A 27,828-nucleotide genomic window follows, 5' to 3' on the forward strand; every position below is an offset into this window, starting at 1 on the left:
GAAGTTCACGGACGAACAGATTTGAACAGGGAACCAGAAGTTGTGAACAATATGTTTGTGAAGTTGAAAAGCCTTTTTTCTGACGTCCATCCATAAGTCTTGAAACCATGTGCTAAGATCCGAACCTTACTCCGTTTGCATTGGTTGGCTGCAAAACAGAAATAAAAAAATAGAGGCTTCCCGTAATAATTAATTAATTAATGTTATTTGCTTTACATCCCACTAACTACTTTTATGGTTTTCGGAGACGCCGAGGTGCCGGAATTTTGTCCCACAGGAGTTCTTTTACGTGCCAGTAAATCTGCCGACACGAGGCTGACGTATTTGAACACCTTCAAATACCACCGGTCTGAGCCAAGTTGGGGTCAGAAGGCCAGAGCCTCAACCATCTGAGCCACTCAGCCGGCAAAGAGGCTGCCCGTAAGCGAAAAACGAGAATGTGGCATTAATCAACAAAGTAAATGTCAAGAAATGTTCGTTACCGTTGTATTTGTTGTTTTAAACTTCGTGTGCAAAGCCACGGGACCTTTGCCTTATGCGCAGAACTCAGAAAAGAACTTATTTCATACCCTGTCTCACTTTCATTGACTACAATTCGAACTGTAGCCCTTTTGATGAAAATCGGATAGATAGTGAATATACTAGACTGTGATACTCTTCTAGACTTATGTTAACGGAAAGAAAGACAAACCGTTTATTTGGTGCTAGTGTTCCAAGACTTGAAGTTATTACATATCGCAATGTATCCTGTAAGTTTTCACCATGAAGTGTTGAACAAATTAACAGTGTTTGTGATATAAAACAAAACCCATCTGTCAGTCAGAGTGAGGTGCAGATTCCATGCATTTCGTCAACATCATTTTCACTGAGGTAAGAGTGAATAACAGTAAATAAAAATAGTCTTATTTGTCCCGAATCTGTTGATTTAAACCTAACATATCGCGCACTTCTAAGTACCTCTTATTTTGTAGCGCTACGATGTTATACGTACTTTTATCTTGTACAGAATGTATGTTTCTATGGAATACATTGTATGACATTCAAAAATTCTAAAATATCACTTCAGTATATTATTAAAATGTGAAACATTACCCGCGCGCTAATACAGTCTGCTGTCAGCGGCTACCAGCGATGTTCCATGGTGACGTCACAGCGACAGCCAATGGCAGCCCATAACGCGGAATGACTAACCTTACTGTTCTCTATTAACCTTGAGTTTACCATGCACCTGTTGCTTCTCTAACACAGCTTCTCAATTTTGTCCCTGCCCTCCCGATCATTTAAAATAAGACAAATACACCTAGCCAACATTGGTAATAATCTTCGAGAACGGGACCACTAAAGTGAGAAGAAATTGAGAATGCTGCTATTCTAAAAAAATTTAAAATTCATTGACGTTTTTCCATCACTTATCAAATACATTTCACCTGGCATGTTGTCTCCTCTCAATCTTGGTTTTTCAAGCTTTTTCGCTCCTCGTGGAATGGGTGTTTCTACAAAGACAGACTGTCAGCCTGAATTTTGAACACAGTGATTTTGTCCTGTTTTTGAATTGTTATCAAACCAAAACATTTTTAGTCTAGAGGTCCGCAACCTCACTATTAGCACTTACTGTTTTGTTTCTGTCTGCATTATTATTTATTTTATTTTCTTCTTAGGTTTAGCACATTTTTTGGATTCAATTATGTTTTACATTAACCTTTTTGTACTGAATTTGTCTCAACAAGTTATTTATTGCTCCATCTAGTGATGTAAATATTGTATATTGTTATTGTTTTTATTTCCTTCTGTCTCTTGTTTTTCATTTGTTCCTTCATTATGTTTTTAGCACATTTTTAGCTTGTATTATAAAATTACTTTAACCCCCCCCCCCCCCCTTATTGCACTGAAGATGGCTCAAACGAGTTGAAACATGTTTGAATTTTATTGCTCCATATAATTATGGAATTATGTTTTGTATTGAATTAGGAGGATACATTAAATTTTTTCCTTTGTAAAAACTTTTCAACTAAAATTTCATTTTGTGTGTGTAATGTTTTAATTCATTATATGTCCCATGGTACTACAGCCCTTGAAGGGCCTTGGCCTACCAAGCGACTGGTGTTCAGCCCAAAGGCCTGCAGATTACGAGGTGTCATGTGGTCAGCACGACAAATCCTCTCGGCCATTATTTCTGGCTTTCTAGACTGGGATGTCTATGTAAAGTTTCGTCTTAATTGGACATAAAATACTATAGTATTGACTAGGGAGATATCAACATAATTTTGTACGAAGGAGTAAATTCCGGCACCTTGGCATCTGTGAAAACAGCAGAATTATTTAGTAGGACGTAAAGCCAATATTATTATTATTAAAAACAATGGGAGATGAGTAATTAAGACACAAAAAAGAATCAAACATGAAAAAGTTGATGATAAAAAGGGGGAAAGTATGCAATGATTAGGATACATTAAAAGAATAAATGAAAGTAGAAAAATTGGCCAAACAAAGGAATTAAAATCGAGGAGGAGTGATGGAGAGAGAAAATGGATAAGACCTGGCAGCAACAAAAAAATGATGATGACAGTCACAAACAGCTTTTCCAGAAGCCACATTACCAGTATATAAACAGTATATCCTATAACTCCTCACTACCAGTATTCTACAATTTTCTCCATATTAAAAAAAGAAATCATACAACTTAATGTACAACCTACTTCTATACTATCTGGTTTTTACATTTACTCACTGGAGCATAGCACACAATTTACACCTGTAGAATATTTTATCATAGAAAATATTATTCTGAATTTGGACATGTTAACATTTATTTCCTTCATTACATCATTTCAATATCAATTTTAAAACTTCACATTAAAATTCACACCATACACTTGTTCCCTCTTCTCACAATGACTTGTCATTGTTCTTATCCCGTTATGTATTCCTTCACATGTTTTTATCTTTCTATATATAGTGGGTAATTGAAATAAACGAAGTCTGCTCAACTGGTGGTAGATTAGGCCAGTCTAAGCAAATTATGTCCTACATATTTTTGCCTACCTTTAAAATTATGTTGTAAAAAGTCAAGGATTTTTTCGGTTTTCCATAACTCTTCAGGCAGCAGTAGTAAACTACTGTGTTTGGAGTAGCTAGAGCAGGTTGGGTTGAGGCAAGTTCGGTAAGGATAAATTGTTGCATACTCAAAACATGACTTTACCTGTTGCCAGGGGTGTAGTAGTAGGCTGATATGAGAATAGTGCAGTTGTCTTGGAAAATCCCTACATAAAGAAATTGATACTGTCATTGTTGCAATCTCAAAGGATTGGGATATTTGGATTTTTAGTACTGTGTAGCCTATCTGACAAGTGTGGAAGTGACAAATAACTTTTTTTTAACAACAAAATCATTTCTATAAATAGTCCCGGTGTGGAAGTATGTTTGAAAACTTATATTGATGTGTTATCTGTCAAGCACTGTCCTATATACATCACATCATATACATCTTACTGAGATTTGAATGCAGGGTTCAATGGAGAATGACTCATAAAAAAGAGAGGAAAAAATGGCCTTTCAACCATGCATCCCAGTTACAAATCTTGGTCGGTTCACGTGAAACTTGTGCAGGACAAAGCAGAGGCAGGACAAAGTTTTCTCTGCAATCTCCAGTCTCTTGTCAATTTAATTCCGGTAATACTCCATTATCAATTCTTTATCATTGCTCCGAAGAAGTACGATGGGGTATCAGTCACTGAGTGATGCCGTTTTAACAGCAGCTGCCAAAACCAGAGGGGAAACCAGAGCTATTTAACTCTGGCTGCTGGTGTTGTATTATTCTTGATTTGTAGCTGAAACTCAAAGAGTGTTCTGAGTTCTTAATTCATACATGATAAATCGCATCCATCAAGCTTTCCGAGCTCAAGTTCATGGGTTCAAATTTGGTTCAGGTTGATGGCCTTGAAAGGGCGTTTTAAAGGTAGGTAATTGGCTTCTAGAATGTTAAAGAACTCCTGCGGGACAAATTCTGGCACCATAGCATCTGTTCAGAATTTGTCTAGGATATTATTATAATACAGTTAAACCTCATTAGTACGTATCTGCAGGGGTCGATGAAAAAAATAGTGTTAAACGAGAAAACGTACTATTGAATATCCCATTAAAAAATATCCAACAGGGAGATGGTATCATTACACATTAGTACAATATTTTACATTGTGTGTGTAGTGTTTCAGGAGATAAAGGAGAGCACTAAAAAGTGTGAAAAAGTCGAGAGAACAAATATCAATAATTCTCTACTGGAGCCTGTTAAAGTAACAAGAGACTATTAAAAGATGTGAAAAACACGGAAGAACAGATATGACATTCATTTTCTCTTGGGCTCATAGAAGTAGCTACAGTACCTACATATTATAGCAGATCACTTTCTTCCTAAAACAACTGTATAATGAATTGTTAGTTGAAGCCTTAGGTTTCTGACCTGTGGGTAATTAAACACTGTTTTCTGGTCACTGTTCGAGCATGAATTTCTCGCGAGGTTATACTCACCATACGTGATTAAGTGCCTTCAGCCGCCATCTAGAACATGGAACTTCGGCAGTACTCGGCATTGGTTCGGACAGACTCGCCGGTTAATAATAAAAACGTGCCAACCGTCAAACTAGCAGTTTGTATTTTTGTATGAATGGTACACTGCTTTACCATTACCAGCATCTTTACGGAACTTTTTAATGGAATAGGCCTACAGTATATGGAAGCCTTATTACTTAACAGCACCCACAAATGACCTGTCAAAGATCTGCTATTGCTGCACTATAAACTTATTTTAACTTCAGCTGTACACTGATTTAAATCATCTTATCACAAGAACAGTTACTGGCATTACCTTTAAACGAAGTTACGTGATTTTTGTCGCGTGACAGTCTTCTTACTGACTAATAGGATAATCAAGAGAAGTTCAATAGCACGGTACATATGGTACCTGTCTTGTGATAGCCTAGCTATGGATAAGAAAAGGGTCGTGGAACCACTCACTAATGAAGAAAACATTAAAATCCTTCAGGAAGTAGATAGGAATCCACATCTTAAGCGCGTAGAGTTGACGCGAATGAACTAGCACATTCTACTTTGAACACTATTGTGGGCAACCGAGACAAATTTGAAAATGCACATAAACAAAATAGGAATGGAAAAAGAAAACAAGTGCAAGAAGGAAAGTTCCCGAAATTGGAAAGAGTGATTTTGAATAAATAATTTTCTAACTTCTGATTGGAATGCAAAAAAGGCTACAAGCACAATCAAGCGCACTGGGTTATTCAACAATCTCACTGACAACAAAGACCTTTCCATAGAACAAAGAACAAAAAATAAACCACTTTTCCCTTTGAGAAAATCAAATTATCATAGATATGTCTCTCGGTCATGACCATCCACCAACGGCTGCATGGTTGCTAGAATTACATTTGCATTACACATTTTGTGGTGGCAACTTCTGTGACGCATAATTTCGGATGACTCCCAGCCATAAGCCATGTATGTTAACAGGACAGCTTTGAAAAAAAGAAAACACGCGTGAAAACTGAATTCAGCGCTCCTAGCTGCAGTGGAACCTATTACTGTGCTGTCTTGTTCTAGTGTAAAGTCTTTGCTGCCAATCAATGACACAAAATTCAACTTTATCTAAGCTAACAGCTTGCCCTTCGAAGGCGCAATATACTCTGTGTTCGAGAATTCAAGGTTATTTCCTCTTACCACACAACTTTTTCCGACAGACCCGTAGCGAGGGCTCTTATCTCTGTTGGAAATCACATTCCGTACACAAGGGATGACAAAGAACATTTTCAGGTCTGAATATATGAACACACTGGTAAAGGCGAAAAATCGTGACATGTTAAGTGAGGTAATTTTTATACAGATTTAATACAATAGGGGCCGGGACTTCAAATTTACGATGTGCTAAGTGGGAAAACGTGTTAATGAGAAACGTACAAACAAGGTTTCACTGTATTCAACCCGACTGTAGTTTAAGCTCTCCTAAGGCAAAAACCTATGTACAGTTCTATATTGACAGAATTCATTACAACTATTGCAAAATCAAGTGACCTGTTCAATCATACCTATTTCACAAACATACAGAAAGCACCACTTACTCTGCCAGACAATAATCCATATCCTACTATATTGGAAAAGTCCCTATAAATACATAAAAAAATAATGGATAATGGACAATGGAAAAATTAAGTGGTATTAACTTGAGTAAAACGTGTGACTAGATTGTTTCAGTAATAAGTTGGCCAGACTGCACAACACAGATTTAAAATGTTACGTCACCGATGCCCTTTAAACACATAAACATACAACTACCGTATAATCCTGAATACCACCTGCAGTTTTTCCCCCAAAATATTGGTTCTAAATCTTAGGTGCGGGTCGTATTCAAGCCGTCCATTCTCGTAAATATTTACTACGTTTAATCATGGAGGAATTAAATAGATTTGAGTACGGTTACCGTACTCAATACATCACATGTAAACTGGCATTCAGGCCTTATTGTGTTTTAGTTGCGTTCTAGAAAACAAGATCGATTTTTCTCAATATGGTTACAGTGGCATGTAAACACGAAATGTAAGATAATGAAATACGGTAAATCAAAGAATATGGGTAAATATGTGGTAAATATGAAAGCTACTGCTACAGATGCTCGATCATCATTTGTTCCACAAGTATTGCTGGCATGCTGCGTGAGCGAATAGCTGATCTCACAGGACATCGTACTTTGCGAAAGTCGAGACTGTTGGTTACGGAAAGTCTACCTCGCTCACATTCGAGTTCTGTATCTGTCCCATGATTAAAGTGCTGCCTCGATAATAAGCGATGGATTCAAAACTGTGTCTGTGGTCATTTACTGTGCATGAGAACCTTTAAGTTGTAAGCGAAGCTGAAATATACAAAAATCGTGCCGTTGGCAGAAATTATGGTACTGATGAATCGTGCATTCGTGATTGGCGGAAGAAGAAGGAAAAACTTCTAAAAACTAACGGCAATCGCAGAGCGTTCCGTGGGCGTGGTGCAGTGTTTTTGGAAATTGAAGAACGACTCCACAAATTTGTGATAGAAAAACTTGAGTTATGATATGGTGTTTCTAGTGAAATGTGTCAACTGAAAGCACTAGAGATCTCAAAAAAACTCAAAACACAGGGTTTTACTGCAAGCCGCAGATGGATCCGAAACTTTTATCGGAGAAAGGGACTGTGCATTCGGAGACGTATGTCTATTTCACAACGTCTCCCTGGGGCGTATGAAGGAAAATTAATAGCCTTTCAGCATCACATTATTCACTTGAGGAAGCAAAATTCTTATTTGCTGTAGCAAATTGGGAAGGCTTACCAGACACCTGTCTATTTTGAAATGCCGTTGGAAAATACAGTGGATACGAAGTGTTCTAAAAGTGTAACCATCAGAACAGGTGGTAACGAAAAGCAACGATGCACGGTAATGTTGTGCGTATTAGCGGATGGAACCAAACTCCCTCCATATGTGGTTCTGAAAAGAAAAACACTTCTGAAAGGAAACTTGCCATCCGGTGTTATTGTTAGAACACAAGAGTCCGGGTGGATAACAGTGCGTTAGTTGAGGACTGGGTGAAGTGCGTTTGGCAACGTCGCCCGAGAGTTTTGTTACAAAAATGAAACATGCTTGTGTTGGACAGTTACCGAGGACATACAACTGATGCCGTAAAAGATATGATGAGGAAGGGAAAACCGATCTTGCAATAATTCCCGGAAGACTCACTTCTATTCTACAGCCGTTGGATGTGTGCGTGAACCGGCCTTTTAAAACTGCAATGAAACACTTGTACACCAAATGGATGTCTGATGGTGATCACGCGTTAACACCAACGGGACAAGTGAAGAGGCCTGAAGTGGGACTAATATGCAGCTGGATCAAGATCGCATGGGCGTGCATTCTCAACAATCTACTGTCCAAAAGCTTTAAGAAATGTGGAATTTCAGATTCAGTGGACAGTAGTGAGGACGACTATTTGTGGAAAGATGCCAGCGACGAAAGTTCCTATGGTGAAACTTCAGACGACGACGGTGAACTGTGAATGATCCGAGTATTGGACCGATTTTATTTACAATTTTTGTGATGATTTTATTAATTGTAAGCTGTTTGAATTTATATTTGTGCCATATTTGAAGAAAATTTAATAGGTATACAAGTTATTTTTTTCCGTATTTTGCCGTCTCAAATTTAGGGTGCGGGTCTTATTCGATGGCAGGTGGTATTTGGGATTATATGGTATTTTAAAAATTGTTTAGGTACTTATCTTTTTAAGGAGTAATTAGTAGAAAAGAATTCCAAACAGAAGCAAATTAGTAGGAATCAGAAATGAAACAAAAAAGGCACAGTTCCCTCACTAATACATATTATGGCAAATATTAATATTATATTAATAAAGGCAATTATTATAATAATAAAATTCAAAATGGAAATCAGATCCTCGATTTACAAAAGTTGTTCAATATGACCACCATTAGCTGGAATGTACGTTTCGCAGCGGCAAAACCAGCTTCCTCGTACACATTCATACATTGTGATGTTGTTCCTTATAGATGCTACAAGCACCAAATACACAACTTTGGAGGTCTTCAGGGTCATACACTCCACTCCTGCACACCAGTTTCTTCATACGGTCCCAGAAATTAAAATTCAAGCGATTTAAATCACGGCTTTGGGCCGTCCAATGAACCAGACTATTTCGGCCAATTCACTATCATGTCTTAGTACTCTCACACTGGTCAAGAAGTGGGGGGGGTTACACTATTGTGAAGAAATCACTGATGCTTGTACTTGTTTTAAGGAGCCTAACATCAAAGGTCATCGGCCCTGAAGAAATCACAATCTCTTTATATGCAGAGAGGAATGTCATCTAGAGTCCCCAGCAATATTTCTGTTAGGAACTGCAAATACTGTTGGCCTGTTCAATATGACCACCATTAGCCGGAATGTACGCTTCACAGCGGTGAAACCAGCTTGCTCATACACTATGAAATGGCCAATGATTGTGTTTCTGATCATTCCTACTCTTACATTAAATGAGAACCTATACTGAAAGCAACTTTGAACATGGTGGGGATTTTCTTTACTCCAGGTGTGGGTGTTATGGAAATAACACCAGGATAAATATTTGTATATCTCTATTCAATCATGATTCTTCAGCAGAGAGAATACTTGAGAGAAAATCCCGATGCTCCTGTTGTTTTCTCAAGAAACACTGACAGAATTGTAGTATATGGGAAAGATATGCTGCTTGAAGGAGAACACTTTGCACGTGGTAGGGGTACAACAACTGGCCCCCAAGTGTTTGGTGTACAATGTAGTGAGACACCCCCACCTCATGGGCAATGTTCCCAGTACTCCTCCTGGGATCATTGTCTACAGAGTCCTGGATTTCTTCCTCAGCTGACAACATGTGTTGCTGTCATGAACAGCCCCTTCCCTCAAAACTGAGCTGCAGTATTCCAGTGTCTTGAAGTCTTTGAAGCACTATCACAAAAGTCCGGTCACATGGATGCCTTCAATTTGAAAATCGTTCTTGGTGAAGCCATACTGGCCTTCCAATGTCACAATAAATTAATAAAATGTTACACATCTCATAGTTTGAGAAGTCTGTCATTTAAAATGTATAAACATGTTTGAATCTGACCTAAAAGTAGTCTGATGGTAACAGTGGTACAGGCATGGGTGAAATGTTAGAGGAGGAAATGTTGACAGAACTAAGTCCACTTACTTTGAACTTAACAGTTGTTGTTTATATTAAGAGGACAATGAAAGTAAGAAACTTGATATAGCCCATAGCAGGAGACATAGTGCAGTGAAAACACTATATCTAAACAGCAATATCTGAGCAGATTTATTTACTGCTTGTTATACTATGATCTTGATATATATTTTTTTAAATAGGGTTCCAGCTGTTTAGGAGATTCAGTAAATAAATAACTAAAGAAATAATTTCAGTAATAATTATAGTGACTTCATATGGACAGTGTGGCCAAACACAGTCCAGCTGCCATGTTTTAGCCGAGTACTCAATCAGCTGACAGATGACACAGTAATACGATTATAGTTTCAATAAAGAATACTTCCTTGTTTTAAGATATTTATTTTGCTTATAATGTGTATATATCAGTATTTGTTATATTCAGAGATTGACTACCCGACATAAAGACTTCTCAAAAATTAGATCTATAGGTAGTATACAGTAAGCACTATTATTTACGAGGTTAGAAATTCTGTGTTGATAGGTAGGCCTATAATAATGCATGGCATAAAAGAGTATAGGTACTCATTCTCTTGAATAATGTAAGTGACGACTGTAATATTAGCCCCCACTTAAACAAAAACTTCTAACATTATCATATTTTATCATATTACTGGTTACAATGTGTTTTTTTATTAAGTGGCACTGACACAGACAGGTCACATGGCGACGATGGGTTAGGAAAGGGCTAGGAGTGGGAAGGAAGCCACCATGGCCTTAATTAAGGTACAGCCCCAGCATTTGCCTGGTGTGAAAATGGGAAACCATGGAAAACCATCTTCAGGGCTGCAAACAGTGGGGTTTGAACCCACTATCTTCCACATGCAACCTCACAGCTGCGCGACCCTAACCGCACGGCCAAATTGCCCAGTGGTTACGCTGTTTTACATACCAGTATCACGATATACACAACAATATCATCAAACTATAACTATACATAGAAATGTTCTTGTCAATACGTATATTATAATCTTAATATAAGCAGAACATAGAAAATAATTATAAAAAGGTAGGTCTGTGTTAACCGGTGGGTAGATGTTACCTAGCTCCATATTTACATTAATATAATACTGTATACTATATCATTCTAATTGTGGTACTAATTTAAGTATAAACGATAACTTGCTACTCTTTTCAAGTGAAAACAAGCATTTGTCATGGTACCAGTGTAGTTGTGTATCGTGCTCTGTTAAGGACCGCTACTGTTTGATCCCTGTGATGAGCAATTAAATACTTATATCACTATACAGTATAGTTTGAGAAAATACTACTTGTTGCTTGGTGAAAACAAGCAATTGCCCTGTTCCCAGGGTACTGGAGTTCAGGACTTGGGTTACCGACCATCTGCGGTTCGATCTCTGTGATGTGGGACTAATTTTGTGCCCCAGTTCGTTTAGTACTCTTAAATATTTGCTGTATTTTAAGCATTATATTATTACTATTGGTTTTGCTATCACATTGTTATTATCATTATGTATGAAAAACACTACTTGATACCAGGCTGCACTTTTAACCTGGCCCTTAAAGAGATGAATAGCAAACAGCTTTAATTCCAAAATATATCCAAGATCGTCGTCCTGCTGCAAATCCAGACATAATTTAGTTACGTCATTTCTAATTTGATCGATCTCTCTCTTCCTGGGCCAACCTCTTGATCTTTTGGGTGATTTTCCTGTCAAATCACACTCTTGCTGTTCTTTGTGGGTCCATTCTTTTGAGACAACCAAACCATTTCAGCATGGCTTCGACACAGATCTCACTACGGGATTTTTCTGTTGAAAGTGATTTGCCAGTTTTTTCTCCCCTTGCTGGCTTGTTGGGCCTAACACAAGGTAATCATACTGTGAAAATGAGTGAGACATAAATGATCGGAACTGGCCATTCCTACAACATTTGTGAAAAATATAATAATTGTGAAAATCTTGTATTTTTCCTCACATGATAAAATTGCACAAAAAGATTGGAAATTACATTCTAAACAACTTTCATTATGTACAGGTTTTCGATATGGCTAATGTTAACACCATGCTTTTTCTTCAAAACTCAGACCTTAGAAGTATGTAAATGCACAAACATTTCAAATTAATAATAACTAATAATACCCCAGGCTTTACATATATATTTCTGGAAGTCTTGAAGATAAAATAGGTAGCCTACACTTCAGTGAAATTGTATAACAAGTGATCTTACCCGGTGCTTAATACGTACGTTTAGATCAGCTGTCAGAACATTTGGCTAAAAGATGGCGGAGCCAATCAGAATGAAACTCTCACTGAGCACAATGACAATGGAAACGACTAGGACTGGATAGATAGTAGCCATGGCCTTACTAAGGTACAGTCTGGTGTGAGAATGGGATATCATGGAAAACCATCTTCAGGCTGCTGATGCAGAATGCAAAGCTTATAGCTATATTTACAGGAATGCTTTTAATACACTGTGAAACTTCTGACAAGTTTTCTAGCACCAGTAGGTTTTTGAAAATCTAGATGCATTTTTTTTCAATTTTATAGTCTATTCATCACGTTAATCTAAGTTGTCTGGCTCCATGGCTAATTGGTTAGCATGCTGGTTTTGGCCCCAGGGGTTCCGGGTTCGATTCCCAGCAGGGTCGGGAATTTTAAGCACAATTGGTTAATTCTGCTGGCATGGGGGCTGGGTGTATGTGTCGTCTTCATCATGATGTGTAGGTCATCTGCGGGCGTCAATTAAATGAAAAGGACCTGCACCTGGCAAGCCGAACTTGTCCTCAGACACTCCCGGTGCTAAAAGCCATTTCATCTAAGTTATCCGTAGCATAGCTATAGTTGTACATCTATGTATTCTGCACACACCAGTCTTTAACACATTGACTGCCAGGACACATAGCAAGAAATGTCCCAGTGGCCAAAGCACATTTCCTTCTATGCACATAGTAAATAAGCAGTAAAGCAAAATTTGAAGTGATATTTCACTTCTTATTCTTTTATGACCACATAGGATCACTTTAGTCAGTCCGTCGTTCAGGTCTCTCTGAAGGGATTGTTCGGGCTTTGCGGTCCTCCCAGTACTTCTTCAGACGCTCCGATCTTCGTTCCCTTTCCTCAGTTGAAAATATGCGTGTTGTTGGTTTGTTTTGTGTAAGGGTAAAGCGGAGGTTTGTATTCTTGAGTTTTGTATTCAATTTTATCTTATTTGTGGTGTCTTCTGTTGTAAGGCCTATTTCCATCAGATCCTCTCTTACTCCTCTGTGATCTATTTACATCCTGTTGTGGTATTTTTTGAGACGAGATTGTGTTGTACTAGTTGTTTCAGAAGTCTTGAATCCTGCATCCTCACGATATGTCCAAAGAATCCCAATCTCCTCTCATGCATAGTATCTGTAATGGGTTCTAGCTCTTTGTACACGACTTTGTTAGGTATTAACTGCCACTGTCCATCTTTCTGGTATTTTTTGTTGATGCAGGTTCTTCCAATCCTCCTTTCAATTTTCTGAAGTCTGTCAGTCTTTGATTGTTTATTCAGGTAAAAAAGTGTTTCTGCTGCATATGTAGCTTCCGGTTTTATAACTGTGTTGTAGTGTTTAATTTTTGTATTTATTGATAGACATTTCTTTTTGTAGATATCCCATGTTAATTTTTGTACTTTATATAATCTATCTGTTCTTGTTTGCATTGAGATTTTTTCATTTAGGTTATGTGTTATTACTTCTCCAAGATATTTAAATTGAGTTACTATTTTGATTTTATTACCATTTATGGTAACTTCTTTTAGTTGTGTTGGTTTTTGGGGCATAATTTCTGTTTTTTCAAATGATATTTTGAGGCCAATTTTATTTGCAAAGTTTTGAAGTTCTGATATCTGGGTCTTTATGTCCACTGCTAGTAATGATATTTCACTTACGTGTTTGATGTACGTACGAAATACAATAAAAATTCCCAGCACCCTGAGGTACTGCCGTGGCCCCACAGATAAGTTCCCTGCATGGTTTTGCCTAGACGGCCGGAGCGGTACAGTCCAGCAGTACTAGAAGGTTGCACTGCTTGATAGTACACATTGTAGATAACAGAGAGTGCCACGATTTGTTTACTAGCGCTTAGTACTACAATCGCAAGGCACTCACTCTTTTACAGTAGACTGTGTGTGAAATACTTGCGAGATATTTCTAAATTATTTTACCAGTGAACGGATGGGTGGCTGTGTAGCTCAGGCAGTAGAGTGCTATCCTATCCTTCTCGAAGGTTTTTGCAAGTTGCTTTACGTCGCACCGACACAGATAGGTCTTATAGCAACGATGGGATAGGAAAGGGTTAGGAGTGGGAAGGAAGCGGCCATGGCCTTAATTAAGGTACAGCCCCAGCATTTGCCTGGTGTGAAAATGGAAAACCACGGAAAACCATCTTCAAGGCTGCCGACAGTGGGGATCGAACCTACTATCTTCCGAATACTGGATACTGGCCACACTTAAGCGACTGCAGCTATCGAGCTCGGTATCTCAAAGATTTGATCCCGGCTAAGTCATATGGAAAATGAAGGTGCTCAAATACACCAGCCTTATGTCGAAGGATTTAATGGCATGTAAATGAAATCCTGTACTTAATGTGTCGTAAAACCAATACCTATTGTTTTTACAGTTATTGTGCTGTCCCTGCACTAACGATTGGCCATACTGGTTCCTTTCATTTATTTTATCACATCTTAATTTCATTTTGTAACTTCTGTTCTATAGACCACTAATTTATTTATGTTGAGTCATCAGCCATACGGCTGGTTGAATCCTTAACAGACAGACTGACATTTAACAACACTGTCTGGTTCCGTGAGGGGAAGAGAACACTGGCTTAGAATGACCTACACAGCACAGCTCTTTGGAGGGGAAGATGCAACTGGGAAATCAGCTGTGCTGAGTTGGAGAATCCAGCCTACTGACTTCTCAAAAACATTGATCGAAAGCTTGTGATTTAATTTGTCCTTCAGTAATTAAGACGGGAGTGAAAGTTCTGAAGATGTTTGCTTAGAGTACAATCTTCCACCACCAGTTTAACGGACTTCATGTACATCCTGTATAACTTGATGTCTCACTTCTTTGGTTCCTTTCCATATCTTAAATTGATGCCATGAAGTTTAATAACTTCCTATGTGGTTTGCTATTCATGTAATGCTGCAATAACTCTTCAAATATGGGGTAGTGTATGGCTAAGACTGGGTCGGAAGTGGCTGTGGTCTTAATTAAGGTACAGCCCCAGCATTTGACTGGTGTGAAAATGAGAAACCATTCAGAGCTGTCGATGTCCAGGTTCAAATCCACCATCTCCTGAATGCAAATTTACAGCTCAGCGGCTCCTACTGTGCACCAATTTGCTCAGTGCATTATGTGAAAATGCATCCATAAAAGTTAACTAAAATAACCACATTTACTCGTGTATTAGACCCCCTCGCGTATTAGATCTGTCCGGCTTTTTGAGGAAAAGACAATGAAAAAATAAATCTTGAATACAATACCCCTCAACATAATTCATCAGGGAAGACCAACGATTCTGCTTTGAAGCAGGTACAAGCCTTACTGCAGCTCTGACGACATCGCTCAAATGTGTGATTAGTTTCGTCCGTACGAACCGCACAATGCGAACACACATCAGTCATGCTATAATGTCTTTTTTATAGTTAAGAATGTCTCCCGCAAAATGGTTAGCACAATTAGCTGCTGTTCTCGGGGGCCTGAGTTCGATTCCCGGTACCGTACTGCCAGAGATTTAAGAATGGCAGGAAGGTTGATATGCAGTAAAAATGGTGCATGCAGCTCCACTCCATTGGGGGCGTGCCTAAAGAGAGCTGTACCACCTCGGTATGAGGAAACGAGTTTACTTTAGTTAAGCAGTATTCACGGTTGTTGATATTAATATACCAGGTGAGATCATTAACAAAGTGATTGTTTAATATCTCGTAACTCAGGTCAATATAGGTATTTTTTGGAGAGAAGTATGTTTAAAACGTGATAAAAACAATTCAATCATAACAATTGTTTTACTCGCCAACGTACCTAAGAAATAATAATATTCATTTTACGTCTCCACCAACTACTTTCACGATTTTTGGAGGCGCCAAACAAAACATACTATGCGTTAATAAAAAAATTGAGACAAGAACACAGGAAATGAATCATTATGATAATAAAACGCATAACTGTCACACTTGTAGATATCCATAAATGCAGCAAGCTTTCCCGTTTTTAAAAATTTCTATTCTTTCCATTGTGGAACTTCTAGCACTATCCGGGCACTTGATAGCATACCTAATCTAAACAATGCGGTCTCTCGTATCTCAATTACAGCTGTTTAGGTAAATCCTGATGTGATAAATATAGAGAACAAGCATGAAATATACTTAATGGCGTGTTGGCACGCTTTCTACAGCACGGCTTTATTCGGAAGGGATGGCTTCTGCTACACATACACCAACTGGGAATAATGGACACCATTTCGAGCAACCATTTGCGAACAGATTCTCACTTTTTGGGCTCTATAGTCTGGAATGAAACTATGTTTAAAAGTTTCAAAAAGGCAGGATCTTGAGTGCTTTCGATGGCAATAAAGATGATGTCATTTGGAAAGACAACACGCCGGTAGCAGGAAAGTTGGTGGCACAAGACAACGATAATTCAAATGAAAGCTGTGATCAGGTTTACTGTGTGGTGGCCTACTGCTCAACTGGCAGAGAAAAATGACTGGCCATTAAGTTCTTTTGATTAGTGGCCAATTCCAGGCATCACGTGTTTACATTTGTACATTTTTTTTAAACATACATATGAAACTTACCACCTAAACAAATTGAGATTTATACATAATAACGTCCAGATGATACTTAATAACCTCCACAAATTTCATTGTTGTAAACCTGATGTATTCGATTTTATAAAATTTGAAACGTAGCTATCAGTGTTTACATGGAACGGACTTTCGACTTTACATACCTTTATGTTTTTTCTAAATTCTGCGAATTGTGGCAACTTTATTGGTAATGTCAAGATATTGTTTACAAGGACAAAGGTACTGTACATTTTGCAAAAAAAAAAGTGTAAGTTGCGTAATGTCTGCGTAATATAGTTAAAGGTGATCGTCATGTGTTTACCTGACAGCAGCGCAGGATTACACGCGCGAATCACTGCTATGGTGACATGGCATGAGGGGCTGATAAATTTTTTTTTTGGCTAGTGGCTTTACGTCACACCAACACAGATAGGTCTTATGGCGATGGCGAAATAGTAAAGGACTAGGAGTGTGAAGAAAGCGGCTGTAGCCTTAATTAAGGTACAGCCCCAGCATTTGCCTGGTGTGAAAATGGGAAATCACGGAAAACTATCTTCAGATTTTCAGGACTGTCGACAGTGGAATTCAAACCCACTATCTCCCGGATGCAAGCTCACAGCCGAGCACCTCTAACCGCACGACCAACTTGTCCAGTGAATAAATCTTAAACTCTGCAACAAATACGATCACTGAATGATAAAATGTATATTTAATATCACAGTAAGTAATAATAAAGAAGGGTTGTGATGGCGCAGTGGTCAAGCTGCTTGGAACCATCAAGACTAACTGGGTTCGAGTCCCAATTAATGCATGTGTGATTTTCGAGGTGAAAGTCGTGTCCGGTGGTTCGGATTTCGTGTAAAAAATGAGGTCCCATGGCTTATGATACTGAGATTATCAGTCACATAAAACTACAAGCTTCATTCCTCCTAATAATAAGGTATATAACTACAGATACTGGTACTGACATGTGGCCCACTTAATAGAGTGAAATGTTTTTATGAATTGTCACACATTTATTTAACACTAATAACAGTGAATGTAAAATGAAATAAAATATTTTAAAATAACTCAACATTCAACGCTTAAGTAGCCTACAGTTTGGATGAAAGCTTGATCAGAAAAAAAAAATTTTTGTTCATTCTGCTTCTGGTATAGACTCATCAAAATACCATTTCCCATGAGTAAAATGAGTCACCAGTAATTTTCTTTTGATTTCGCTTACATTTAAAAAGCACTCGTCTTTCGTCAGTGGTTCACAAAACAGTTACGCTTCATTGTTGCACTTGGGAAAATCGGTTAAAAAATAAATACCACCATTACTTTCAGTTATGGTACAAACATAATATTTTGAATTTTCTTTCCACTGTATTTTCCAAGTACAAAGTCACCCACTTCAAAAGCCGTATCACAGGGGTGGATTTTTGTCATCTGCTTCTATCTTGTAGTCTGGACGTAGAGAGTGTGTAGTAGTTTCAGAATAACATTTTCTTGCCTGAACTATATATTTTTGAATGGTTCCACATAATTAATATCATATGTTCCTGGAAATGTACTTTAGTCAAAGTCCACAAAAAGAAAACTGACAGATTGCGTGATGTGGGTACTCTTGTTTAGAAACTTCGTATGACGCACATGAATCTTTTTTTAATTTTTTTAAATTTTTGTTCAGAACTGTCCTTTATGGAGATAAAATCTCTTGCTTGAGGAGATGGCCAACTGATATCATCTGGATTGAGAAATATAAGAACTTCTTTATTTTGAAGTGAAGACTTCCTCCACTTGCCGGAGGTAGATGAACTTAAGCCTACACCAAATTTTACACGCAGCGCAGAAACAACTTGCCGTTTTCCCCACGGACACACTGGTAAAGCGTGCTCCGAACGCTTTACAGCTTTCCCCAATGTTTGTTTGCATTTATAACCAGACGTTGACGTACTCGGCTCTGTAATCAATGATGATGGTTGTGTTGTTGGACTTGTTGAACACGAATTAACTATTGATAAGCCCTGAAGTTTTTTTTTCTGGGCCCTGTGTTTCTTCACTGATTCTCATACCTGTTGGCAGTGTACACATAACTGGGCAGGTGTTATCTTTCTTCTTGCAATACAGTTTACAACGTTCCTTGTGAGCAGTGGCGGCTGGTGCTATCTGAAGCAGGGTGTTGCACCAATATTTTCAGTGTCACATTTTTATAGCTTACAAAAATAACAAGAAACTCTATTTTCGTTAAGTAATGAACTACATTCCTACTAAAACTGTAATATATCTGGCAATTACAACCCAGGAAATAAGAGGCTAACTATACATGGAAACTACAATAATTACTCTTAATAATAATGTTATTGGCTATACTTCACACTAACGACTTTTCACGGTTTTCGGAGAAGCCAAGGTGCCGGAGTTCTTTTATATGGCAATAAATCTTCTGACACGAAGCTGACGTATTAGAGCACGTTCAAATACCACCGGACTAAGCCAGGATGGAACCTGGCACGCTGGGGTTAGAAGGCCAGCACTTCAACCGTCTGAGCCACTCAGCCTGACAGTTACTTTTGCCTCACATGAATTGAAAAGTTGCCGTCCTGTTTTTCATTGAAGCAAGATGTTGGTAATATTGTGGGTGGTCTGGTATCGCGTGGAAAAAAAATTACCCAGCAAGTTGGTCAGCGGTTAGGGTTGCGTAGCTATGAGCTTCCATTAGGGGTATAGTGGGTTCGAACACCACTGTTAGAAGCCCTGAAGATGGTTTTCTACGGTTTCCCATTTTCACACCAGGCAAATCCTGTGGCTGTGCCTTAATTAAAGTCACGGCCGCTTTGCTTCCTTCCAACTCCCATCGTCACCGTAAGACCTATCTGCATTGGTGCAACGTAAATGAAATTTATAAATTTAAAAAATGGAGAGGAGAGAAAGTAGGAATGAAGTAATCTCCGCAAAGTGGCGCAATATAATGGGGAATTTGGAATTGTTTCTCGGTAGGGGACTTGCTATTCTCGTGCAACTCCCCGAGACTGATTTTGGCGAGCATTCTACCTGATGATATACAGGCCTAGGCTCGTCCCTGCTGAGGTACACTGCGCCGCGCTGTCCTCTAGAGAGTTCACGTAGAAAAGTACACCCCCTGAGTTTGATTCGAAGCCAGCAGCATTTGTTGGTCCATTATGAAGCATTAGGACAGGGAACGACCGAACGTGTTTTCGAAAACATGTTAGGTTCATTAAACCAAAACATTAGAAGAAAAGACGACAAATGAAGTGCAAAATGATTGGGAGTTGTGCAACCCTGCAACAATATCACGCACCGCCCCTGCTTCTGAGTAAGCGGCACCTCAGTGTGAACACCAATTGCTATTCTAAAAAACGTCCTTGATAAGTGAGAGTGACGCAGAAACTGAACCCTGTCAGCAGCGTGTTGCGGCAGCGGAGAACTTCCTGGTCGCCTGCTCGCAAGAACACGCGACGTATTTTACTATCAGCTTCGTATGAATCCTTTTGAAATTTTAAATGAATGATATAGCAGCTTGAAAGGGTGTGCAGTATTGGCTTTGCATATTTTTTATTCAAATTGAGCTACGCACCTTTTGTCTACAAAAACTTTTACCTTTTTCGTCGCATGTTTACATGGCCTGCAGCAATAAATTTGTTGCTTTATTACACCTTATATAAACTGTTAATAACCTAAATAAGTACTTTACTGTGAAGAGAAAGAGCATTAGAATTAACATTTACTATAATTATTTTCATAACTTTTCATCATAATACACAGGAATTCCTAAAACTATTGAGAAATATCAAATGAATTTAGCATCTACATAAAGGTTCAATTAAGCACACAATTAAAAGCTGAAGGACATTAATAAATTAATACATATCATAAAATTAATAAAATGTCATGTTTTATCTATCATAAAAACAAATTGTTGAATTTTATTTTAAACTTTACTTTTTCCTATTTGGGTGGACTATTCTCTGGAATCAGCCTAATACGGTACAGTAGAACCTCGATAATTTGAAATCGGTTAATTCAAAATCCCGCCTAATTCAAAGAAGCTCTCATTCCCGGGAACATGAGATACAGTTTTGCATGTTATTTAAATTGTTTAATTCGAAATACGATAATTTGTAATTCAAAGTACAATGTCGGCCCCATTACCGAAATTCAGACTTTTAATTCGAAACTGCCTTTACATTTTAAAACAATACTACCGGTATATTACAGAGTAATTTCAACTCGAAATTTATCCGCGTGAATCGAGATGATTGCATGTATTAATGGGTCTTAGAATACTTTGTGACGCGGCAAGTGTTTACATTTCTGAAGTACGAGAGAAGTGCCATGGAGGGAAATCGTACAAGGATAGAGGCATGGGAAAGTTCGATTTTAAGGACATCGGGTACTTTCTGTGTAAATACAAGGCGTCTAAAATGCATACAGTATATAGTAATCCAATGAATAAAGCACTTGCACATGTGAGCCAGCATAGATTTCTCCTCGTCTTTGAATCCTGCTTTTTTTTTTTTTCTTTCTTTCTTTCTTTCGTTGCGTGAGGTTATGTTTGCCAGTGAGATATTCATATGCATTATTTGAATACTGTAAATGCACCTTCTTGGATACATTTTTTAATTAGTTCTTTTTTCATGGCATTTGAAAGGTATAAACTGTGAATCAAGGTTAACTGCATGCAGTAATGGGCCTTAGAATATTTTGTAAAGCGGCAAGGGTTGGTACTTCTGAATTGCGGATTGGCGGTTAATTCGAAATCACGTAATTCGAAGTCTGATTTTTGAGTCCCAACCACTTCGAATTAACGAGGTTTTACTGTATTGCATAATATAATAAGATACCCTTATCCCTTTTCTCTTCGATGTCAATTATGACGTGAGATGAATCTTCTAACCGAGTTTTTACGGACGAATGCACCTCTTGACGTAAACCTCATCAGAGGAGTTAATGAGAGAAACGAATGATGTGATAAAAGAGTAACTAAAACTGACTATATGTACTTTATATCTAGGCCTAAAAGTCATGTCTTCCAACATTTACTATCTTTTTAAATTTAGAAATACTGTCTTCCAACGAAAATAGCTGGTAAAATTCAGAATACATTCACAAGTTTGGTAAAGAACAGTGTAGAATGTATACATGTACATAGCTCTTTATAGATTAGAAGTCATATGTTCACTGCACAAAATTTGATGTCATCGCATATTGGACAGCCCCTTACTCCTTTTGGCTGTAAAAAAAAAAAAAGTGTGTGTGTGTGTGTGTGTGTGTGTGGGGGGGGTCCTAATACGTGAGTAAATACAGTATTCATGCATTTATTGTCAGGGTATAGTTTGCTTTATACAATTTATTCTTGACTGCTCATTATGAATCTTTATCATTGGGTCACTTGCATATTTGATGCACAAATGAAACTTTTGGGAACAACCACCTCAATCAAATGTAAACAGAGCTAGGTCATACATAGATTGAGAACTGCATATGAAATGAGATATTTAGATATGTTATCGCGAGAATTCATAACAGCGAAAAATTTACTCACAATAGCAGATTGTCGTTATATCCGATTTTTGTATAAAAGTCTGAAAACCCTCCATAAACATTTAAAAGCGGTATGAAACGGCCATCAGTTTGTTCAAAACTTGCGTTTCTGTGGATGATATCCACACTACGGCTTACTTGTTTGTAATTTTTCGAAATTCGATACTACGTGAAAATGTAAGTTTAATTTCATTCTGAAAAATTACAGTACTGCATTTCTCTGAATTCAAGACAACTCCCACGTTTTCTTTCATAAAATTTCAATCAGTCTCAAAAAGTGCTTTGTAAAATCATATGAATGCCTTTGTTGTACTGTACAGTATGCATTTTTAGACTATTTTTAGACGCCGAACATTGGCTTTCGTTATGCCGTACTTTTTGCGGCTGCGCAATTAGTCTTTATTTCTGCAGGTTTAATGACCATTAATTTAAAACTGGCATCATAATACCGAAGAGAAACCGTTTAAAATTAGCTGGCAATACGGTACTAAGTCTATGCATCTCTACAATACAACGATCTATCAGGAAAATTTCTTGCTCTCCATAAAACTGTTACTTTTACGCAGCGTCAGGTATAACCGGCTACCGAGACATGCACGTTTTGCTTGCCGGGTTCGGCCATCTTCAGCGGCTAGCGATTTATAGGCCTAATCGCAGACGTTGAAGGTCAACGAACGAGTTTATTGCGCTGCGGTGTGGTCATTCCGCCCTTGCGGTTTTCGTGCACATACCTCACAATTTCATTTTCGACTTCCTTAAAGCGTCCTTGTTGCGCAGGACTGAATGCTTTTTTTGTACAGTATGCATATTTTAGCTATCTTTGTCTTCACGCTAATAATGCCAAATATTGGCATTAGTTAGGCCTAAGCCATATTTTCTTGCGGCTGCACAAGTATTCTACACTCTCGAGTGTTTAATAACCATTAACTTGAAATCGACATCATAATATCGACGAGAACCTGTTGAAAATTTCCCGGCAATACCTCTTCCACGCATCTTTACAACACGACTAACCATCACGAAAATATTCCTGCTTTCTATAAACTTAATTTTACTAAGCGTCAGGTATAGTGGATGTGTTATAAACTCTGCCACTGAGTAGCAGTGGCCTTCCTAAGAATTCTGTAGATTTGGGAAACGTTTTTGTAGAAGCTAATAGAACTTCATTCTCTCTTGACTATATCCCAAGATCCAGTGATGTTACACACAGGCACTGTACAACCGGTTCCCACAGCTAGCGATGTATAATAAAGAGGTGGTCGTTTATCGTCAACGAGTTTAGTGCGCGCGTGTGTGTGTGTGTGCACACGTGCATGCAGGGGTGAAAAGAAGCAGCGTGGTTACCACGGTAGTTGCCAGTGGTATCCATTAACTTACTGTTAGGCCGCGAATACAAGACAACCCTTGATTTTTCGCATCAAATTCTGAGGAAAAAATGTCATCTTGGATTCGGAGAAATAACGGTATCACTCCAGAGGCTTCTGTGGCAAACATTTCAGTTTTCTTCCTCAAACTGCGTCCCCTAACCTAACCGTATATGTATCATGAAAACATTTTTCAAACGCATGTAGAGAAATAATAACCTTCTCACTAAAAATTTACATGGGAATAGCCTTTCTGAAATTTAACTAGACCGAGAAAATATAATCCAATCTCAGAAATCAGTGATGCGCTCTGCTATATCTTGAGGTGTTACTGTTCTTCCTTAATGTCAGTGTAGAGTATTAAAATTAAGCAAGCGTTTACTTAGCCTTTATTTCTAACGAGTTAACAACTGTTATTGGCCACGTTATTTACATATTTATTATGAAAAGTGTTATCCTCTTTCATTTTGAATTTTCTTTCAGAGAACAGCAGTTGACGGATATTACTAATCGACTTCGACGTCGCCTTCAAATGTCGACGAGAGAGCTAGCAAGTTCACATAACGAGAAAGCGATATCGCACCGAAATAAACGATCGCATTTTGTGGCAAACGTTTCAGTTTTTCTATTCAAACAGTGTCACCTAACCTAACTTAACCATACTACAGATGTATTATGAAAACATATGTCAAGGGCCAGTAAAGAAATGATAAACTTCTCGCTATAAATTGACATGATAACAGCCTTTCCGAAATTTAAACAGACGCGAGAAAATATAAAACTAACCACTGAAATCAGTGATCCGCTCTGCCATATGCTGAGGTGTAGCCCATTCTTACTTAATTTCAGTATTTAGCATTAAAACTAAGCAATCATTTAATCAGCCTTTATTTTTAAAGAGTTAACAACTGTTATCGGACACGTTATTTACACATTTGTTTACGAAAACATATTCTCTTCCATTTCGAATTTTCTTTATGGAACAGCAGTCGGCGGGTATTACTAATTGACTCCAACATCACCTTCGAAGGTCAACGAGAGAACTTGCTACTAGACATAGCGAGGAACCGATACCAAAGGTAATTGATCGCATGTAACATAATCGCTGGGGTGCATAAATTTGGTAACGGAAATAATCAAGTGCGCTTAATCACTCGTAATAACGGATGGATCAGTGATAGGGCTCTCGCTGTAACCAAAGGATAATACACAGTTTAACGTAGGAATTTTGAAGGGACAACAAAATATTGTCATTATAACAGGGTTCTTGTTATATGCAGTACTCGCTATAGCGGACTTCTACTGTATATCTATTTTATTCCTATGAATCAACTAAGTTGGTACATACTCTGTTTAGATGAATAACGACTGAAGACAAAACATTTTAACAGTAAAATCTTTAGAAGAGCAAACCAGATTTTAGTTTCCATTAATGCTTTCACGGCCCGTACTTATAGACATAATATTGTATAGGCTTTTGGGCTTGTGCCGTGTCAAGGAAATAAGGTGAAATTCTTAATGTTTCGCAGAAAACTGTGCTCTGAAGCAGTTAACAACTGCTATTGGCCACGTTATTTACGTTAACCTTTGGTTACAGCGAGAGCCCTATCACTGACCCATCCTCTTTCATTTTGAATTTTCTTTCAGAGAACAGCAGTCGATGGATATTACTAATTGACTCCGACATCGCCTTCGAATGTCGACGAGAGAGCTCGCAAGTGCACATAACGAGAAAACGATACCGCACCGAAATAAACAATTGCATTTTGTGAAGCACAGTTTTCTGCGAAACGTTAAAAATTTCACCTTATTTTCTTGACATGGCACATGCCCAAAAGCCTATACAATATCAGATTTTAGTTGTTCAAGTGAATAACATGGATATAGATCAACTGCATTACTAATCTAAGAAAATACAAACCTGTTCCATAACTTCAGGTGCCATCCAACAAGGTGTACCAACAAAAGTGTGCCGAACCTTCTGTCGGGATAGATCTCTGCCAGTAGCTAGCCATGCAGACACCCCAAAGTCTGCTATCTGTACGGTGCCATCTTCCCCAAGAAGAATATTACCAGCCTTGATATCCCTATAAAATTATAGTAAAGAAAATAAGTTATGAACAATATACTAGTTTGCAGTCTCCAATTTAGTTGTCTCATATCAATCATCCAAAGGAAACCACAGAGCTAGCTGCAAACAGAGGATTGTGTGGAAACAGAGGCTTACAGACTGAGTGCTGAAAAACATAACATGAATGAAGAAACAAATCGTCATTTAGATGATCTTTGTTGTTTAAAGGGGTCTAACAGCTAGGTCATCGGCCCAACCGTCATGCAAAAGCAAAAATACAAAGCATGCATAGAAAAATGAATACACTTCCTATATTTTACCTGACACTAAAGTTTGATGGCACAAAATAATGGAAGATTTTTAATTCTTGGATTTTATCCTGTATATTGCACCATGATCTTGATGGAAAAAAAAAAGGCCTACAGTTACAAAGCGAACTGACCATTGTCAAACCGATTTGGTTTTAGTAATAGGGTTATGAGTGATTGCCTTTCTTGGCAAGTTGAGCATCTTTGTATTCTTGGCATAGTTAAAGGGATTGTTTAGGTTAAACTGCTAAAGATTCAAAGGAGTTTTGCTCTTCGAATCTCAAGGGCCTACTACACAACATCTACTGAAGCTGCTGTAGTAATTGTGGAAATTGAGCAATTATTTCTAACTGAAATCGGTATAGCTGAACTGACTCTGTGTAAGAAAAGCAAAGTATCAATTCTACCAGTTTTAAACACGGTTGTTGAGAGAAAGTCATTTTCTGCAGTCTGGCCATCCTAGCTATTTCAAGAAACTTGTTTGCAACAATTGTTCACATTTTCATGACTGTATCATCTATACAGATGGCTCGCGCATACTTCATACAGATGGAATTTGCAAAGTTGGATGTGCCTAAGTAGTCTATCAGGATGGTGTTGACAGTTTTTCAGCCCAGTATAGGCTTTCAAATAGCTGGTCAGTTTTTCAGGCTGAACTCTGGGCCATAAAGAATGCAGTACTGTGGTGTAAAACTAACAACAAGAATGTGAAGATACTCAGTGATTCGCAAGCAGCTTTGAGCTCCATTGACAACAAATATAATATAAATCCGATAGCCGCTAGTATAAGAGCAGAAGCTGAAGAATATCCTCACATCTGTATGCCTTGGATTCGTGGTCATATAGGATTTGATGGAAATGAAAGAGCAGATACTTCAGCAAAATTTGCCACCACATCAAACATCAGAGTTACGTACGATGAACCTCCAATGTGCTATGTTAAGCAATACATCAATGGAACAATAGCTGGACTTCTAGCTTGAAAGGATCTGTTACAAGAGAACTACTCTTCCCCAAAGTTATAGATCAACTTCAGAGTAAAGTATTCATGCCTAACTTTGTCCTCACGCAATTTCTATCGGGACATGGAAGATTTAAATCTTACCTTGAGCGACTTCAAATCCAAATTACAGATGGATATTTATGCTTTTGTGGTTCAGCTCAAACAGTGGATCATCTACTTTTCTCCTGCCCTGTGCTTGGAATGAACAGACATATCTGAGTACCACCTGAACAGTTGTGATCTTGTATTTTCTAAACTACTGCATGATATTTTCAAGAAGCCTTGTTGTTATAAGCAATTCTTAACATTCATTTTGCATATCTTTAACAAATTGAACTCTTAATTTTAAGATTATAAACTACAGCCGTAATGTACTCTTATGAATTAGGGCTCCATGCTGTAATAATAATAATAATAATAATAATAATAATAATAATCATCAAGACGGTATTGAGATATCATGCCTCGCTTTTGCAGATGACCTTGCCATACTGACAGATGATGTAGTCACGGCCGTTAAACAAATTGAAACCCTTAGTGAATGTGCTGGAAAGGTTGGTCTACAAATTTCCTTTGAAAAGACCAAGTTCTTCTGTTCAAAACTTGACATCCAAAATTTGAACACGACATATGGGCAAATCAGCCGAGTACCACACTTCAAGTACTTGGGAGAAATACTTGAAACAATGGGAGGCGAGAAGGCTGCCCAGAAAACTCGCCTACAAAAATTTCGGAAAGTGTACGGTAGGGTTCACAACATATACAATAAAAAGTGTTTGTCCCGCCATGCAAAGATCAGACACTATAATACAGTAATCAAGCCCGAAGTCTTATATGCCAGTGAGACCCTTACACTAAATGGGAAAGGTGACCTAGAAAACATTTTAAAAGAAGAAAGAAGAATCCTGAGGAAAATTCTTGGCCCCAAAAAACAGAAGATGGATATAGACT

General features: G+C 38.0%; 1 protein-coding gene across 3 annotated transcripts in view; it reads right to left on the minus strand.

The window, feature by feature from the left end:
• fray (frayed) overlaps positions 1-27,828 on the minus strand; it is a 394,936-nt gene that overhangs the window by 115,268 nt on the left and 251,840 nt on the right. For all 3 annotated transcript variants that reach the window (XM_067150114.2, XM_067150115.2, XM_067150113.2), the window contains one exon: positions 25,417-25,582. In XM_067150114.2, the coding sequence (XP_067006215.2) occupies positions 25,417-25,582 (166 nt within the window). The remainder of the gene's footprint in view (positions 1-25,416; positions 25,583-27,828) is intronic.

This window comes from Anabrus simplex, chromosome 6, assembly GCF_040414725.1.
Source record: "Anabrus simplex isolate iqAnaSimp1 chromosome 6, ASM4041472v1, whole genome shotgun sequence".
Lineage (NCBI taxonomy): Eukaryota > Metazoa > Arthropoda > Insecta > Orthoptera > Tettigoniidae > Anabrus > Anabrus simplex.